At 46.3% G+C, this 2,692-nt stretch overlaps 1 protein-coding gene across 1 annotated transcript in view; it reads left to right on the top strand.

Annotated features, from left to right (window-relative positions):
* The window catches only part of LOC119417978 (T-lymphoma invasion and metastasis-inducing protein 2-like), a 24,165-nt gene that overhangs the window by 12,918 nt on the left and 8,555 nt on the right, over nucleotides 1–2,692 (top strand). The window contains exons 11-12 of the mRNA XM_037685224.1: nucleotides 562–572; nucleotides 1,822–1,855. Of these exons, the coding sequence (XP_037541152.1) occupies nucleotides 562–572; nucleotides 1,822–1,855 (45 nt within the window). The remainder of the gene's footprint in view (nucleotides 1–561; nucleotides 573–1,821; nucleotides 1,856–2,692) is intronic.

Below are 2,692 nucleotides of genomic sequence, written 5' to 3'. Positions count from 1 at the left end.
GGCGATCGGGTCCACCTGTGACCAGGTCCTCCTGCAAGCAGGTTCACCAGGTCCACCTGTAACCAGGTCCACCTATAACTGGGTCCACCTGTAATTGGGTCCACCTGTGACCAGGCCCTCCTGCAAGCAGGTTCACCAGGTCCACTTGTAACCGGGTCCACCTGTAACTGGGTCCACCTGTAACTGGGTCCACCTGTAACCGGGTCCACCTATAACTGGGTCCACCTGTAACTGGGTCCCCCTGTGACCAGGTCCACCTGCTGTCAGCTGGACTGAATCAGAGCATGAGAACCTTAAAGACTCTCCTGGTGGACTGGATTCTGTAGCCAGAGGTTTCAAGTTCAACAACCTCCAGTGAGATCAGAAGGTAAAGGCCTGGCCTTCATTGACTGCATATCGCCTGCTCACGTGAAATGGATCAATCTGGCGTGATCAGACTGTGAGTTGGGGATGACTCTCAGCTACTACCACACCAGATTCTAGCCCAATGACGATAAAACAAATGGTGCTTTAGAAATATTTGGCAGCCATCTTGAATCAGGTTGTCTCCTACAGCTGTAGATGCAGCTCCAGTCATTTATTTTTCCGTTTAGTTCAAATCCGATCTGATTTATGAGACTTTTGGCTGCTAGAAGAGAAACAAGGTAAAAACATTATCACTCTGCCTTTGTCTTCGGCGGCGGGTGATGGTAAACGGGTTTACAACGATAAAGGAGCAGAGGTCTCAGACTGCAGCTTAATTTAATGAACAAGCAAAACTGGAAAGTAAAAAAAAAAGAACATTTCAGATTAAACTGTTTTATAACTGGACTCTGCTGCGACCCGGCTGTGTGGAGTTTACATGTTCCCCCAGTTGATACGATGGTTTCCTCCCACAGACCAAGAACCTATGTTAACTGTCACTAGATGTACGGTATGTACATATGTACATACCAAACGACCATATGGTGGTTTGTCTCGGTGTCCCTACCTGTCCAGGTGTACCCCTCCTTTCACACAGTGAACGCTGGATGGATCAAATCTAATTCTGGGCTATGCTAACACTTGGCTCTGCACTGTATTTTGGCGTTCTTGTGATTCTTTTGGTCGGTCGTTGCCGTCGCTCGTTTTCTCCGGAGGTGTACTCCGGTCTTCTTGGCAGTTCGTCTTGTTGGAATATGTACGGTGCTGTAAGAGAGCCCCTAATGTCCATGTTGTGTTCTGTCTTTACCACCGAGTCCATTCACATGATGTGTACAATAAAACTGTTCTGGATCATCGGTTGGGCTCGGGTTTCTCAAAACTCGAGCCCAACCTGGTCAAAAAAAATTCTAGAGTTGCGCCGCTCGGGGTGGCAGCATGTTGGAGCAGCTCTGCTACATTCATTTTGAAAACTTGAATTCCTCTTTTTCTGGATGTAAATGACTTTTTTCGGATGATTATTTCCTCTGGTATCAGATGCTGTGCAGCTGGAAGGATTTTTACTGAAACCTTTTTACTTTAGGGCGTTTGTTATGACGTGTAACCATGGCAACAAGGTGTTGGAGCAGTGGATTAACATCTCAAGTCTCAAATACCTCAACTGCAGCCCAAAATCCCAAAGAGTTGAAAAGGAGGCACTGTAGATGAATTCCCATCAACCTGGCGGCGGTACTCAAGCACCTGTGACTGCTGAGATCCTGGAGCTGGTGGAAAACTCAACTCGTGAGAACGGGAGGACCGGGATCATCTCCCGGCACCTTCTGCTGTCTGTCCGTGGCAACGAGGAGCTCGGCAGACTGCTGGGAGGAGTGACCATCGCTCAGGGAGGAATTCTGCCCGGCATTCAGGCGCAGGACCGAGAGGCCCGCCGGATCTGACAGAAAGCTGGATCTGGGTGGACGGATCGGTATCTGTGGCCAGATTCTTTGAACTTGCTGCAGGAGCTCCTTCCTTCCCACAACTATCAGCATCTATAACGACTCTTCAATGAAACCAGGATGAGCTACAACAATACTTAATTTCCCTTTGGGATTAAGTGATGTTGAATTGAATTTAAGATCTGAGGAACGATTATCTCGGTCCAGCCTGATTTAACCTCCTTTTGTTTTCATTTGAAGATATCTGGGATCAGTTTTTCCATAAAACTCCATCTCTGGTCTTTCTGCACTGTCCACCAGTCCATCCAAAACCAAACGGAGAGAAACTGATGACAGAGATGAACTCTGAGCTTTCATGCTGCTGTTTGTCGTCACCGCTGCAGCTTTTCTTGATCCTTTAATGAGTGTTTGTTTTGCCGTCATTCTGATCTTGAGTCTGATCCCTGACGTAAAACAGGATCCAGTTTTGTGTCGGAACAGATCGGGCCTGTTCGGGTCGGTGCTGTGGGCACATTTAGTCAAAATTCACGCCGTCTCTCTTTAGAGAAAAGCCAGTAAATTGCAAGAAGCTGTCATCGGTCAGCAGCCAACATCTAAACCCAGTTTATATCCGCTTGATTATAGTTCCCATGAAATGCCTTCAGATTGGGTTAATACATATTTTACACACATATGTCCTTTAAAGATACACTTTATTTTAAATTATCGGGTGTTTTGATAAATCGTTACCTGGCATTTAAACAAATGTGTTTCCGGTGTTTTACCTGATGTGTTTCCGGTTGTTTTACTGGATGTTTTTCTAGGAGTTTTTACCAGATGTTTCCAGTTTTACCGGATGTGTTTCCAAGAGTTTT

The sequence above is a fragment of the Nematolebias whitei genome, chromosome 12 (genome assembly GCF_014905685.2).
Source record: "Nematolebias whitei isolate Nwh7 chromosome 12, NemWhi1, whole genome shotgun sequence".
Classification (NCBI taxonomy): Eukaryota; Metazoa; Chordata; class Actinopteri; order Cyprinodontiformes; family Rivulidae; genus Nematolebias; species Nematolebias whitei.
Note: the sequence above shows the minus strand (reverse complement) of the source record. Positions and strands in the feature narration are given on the sequence as shown.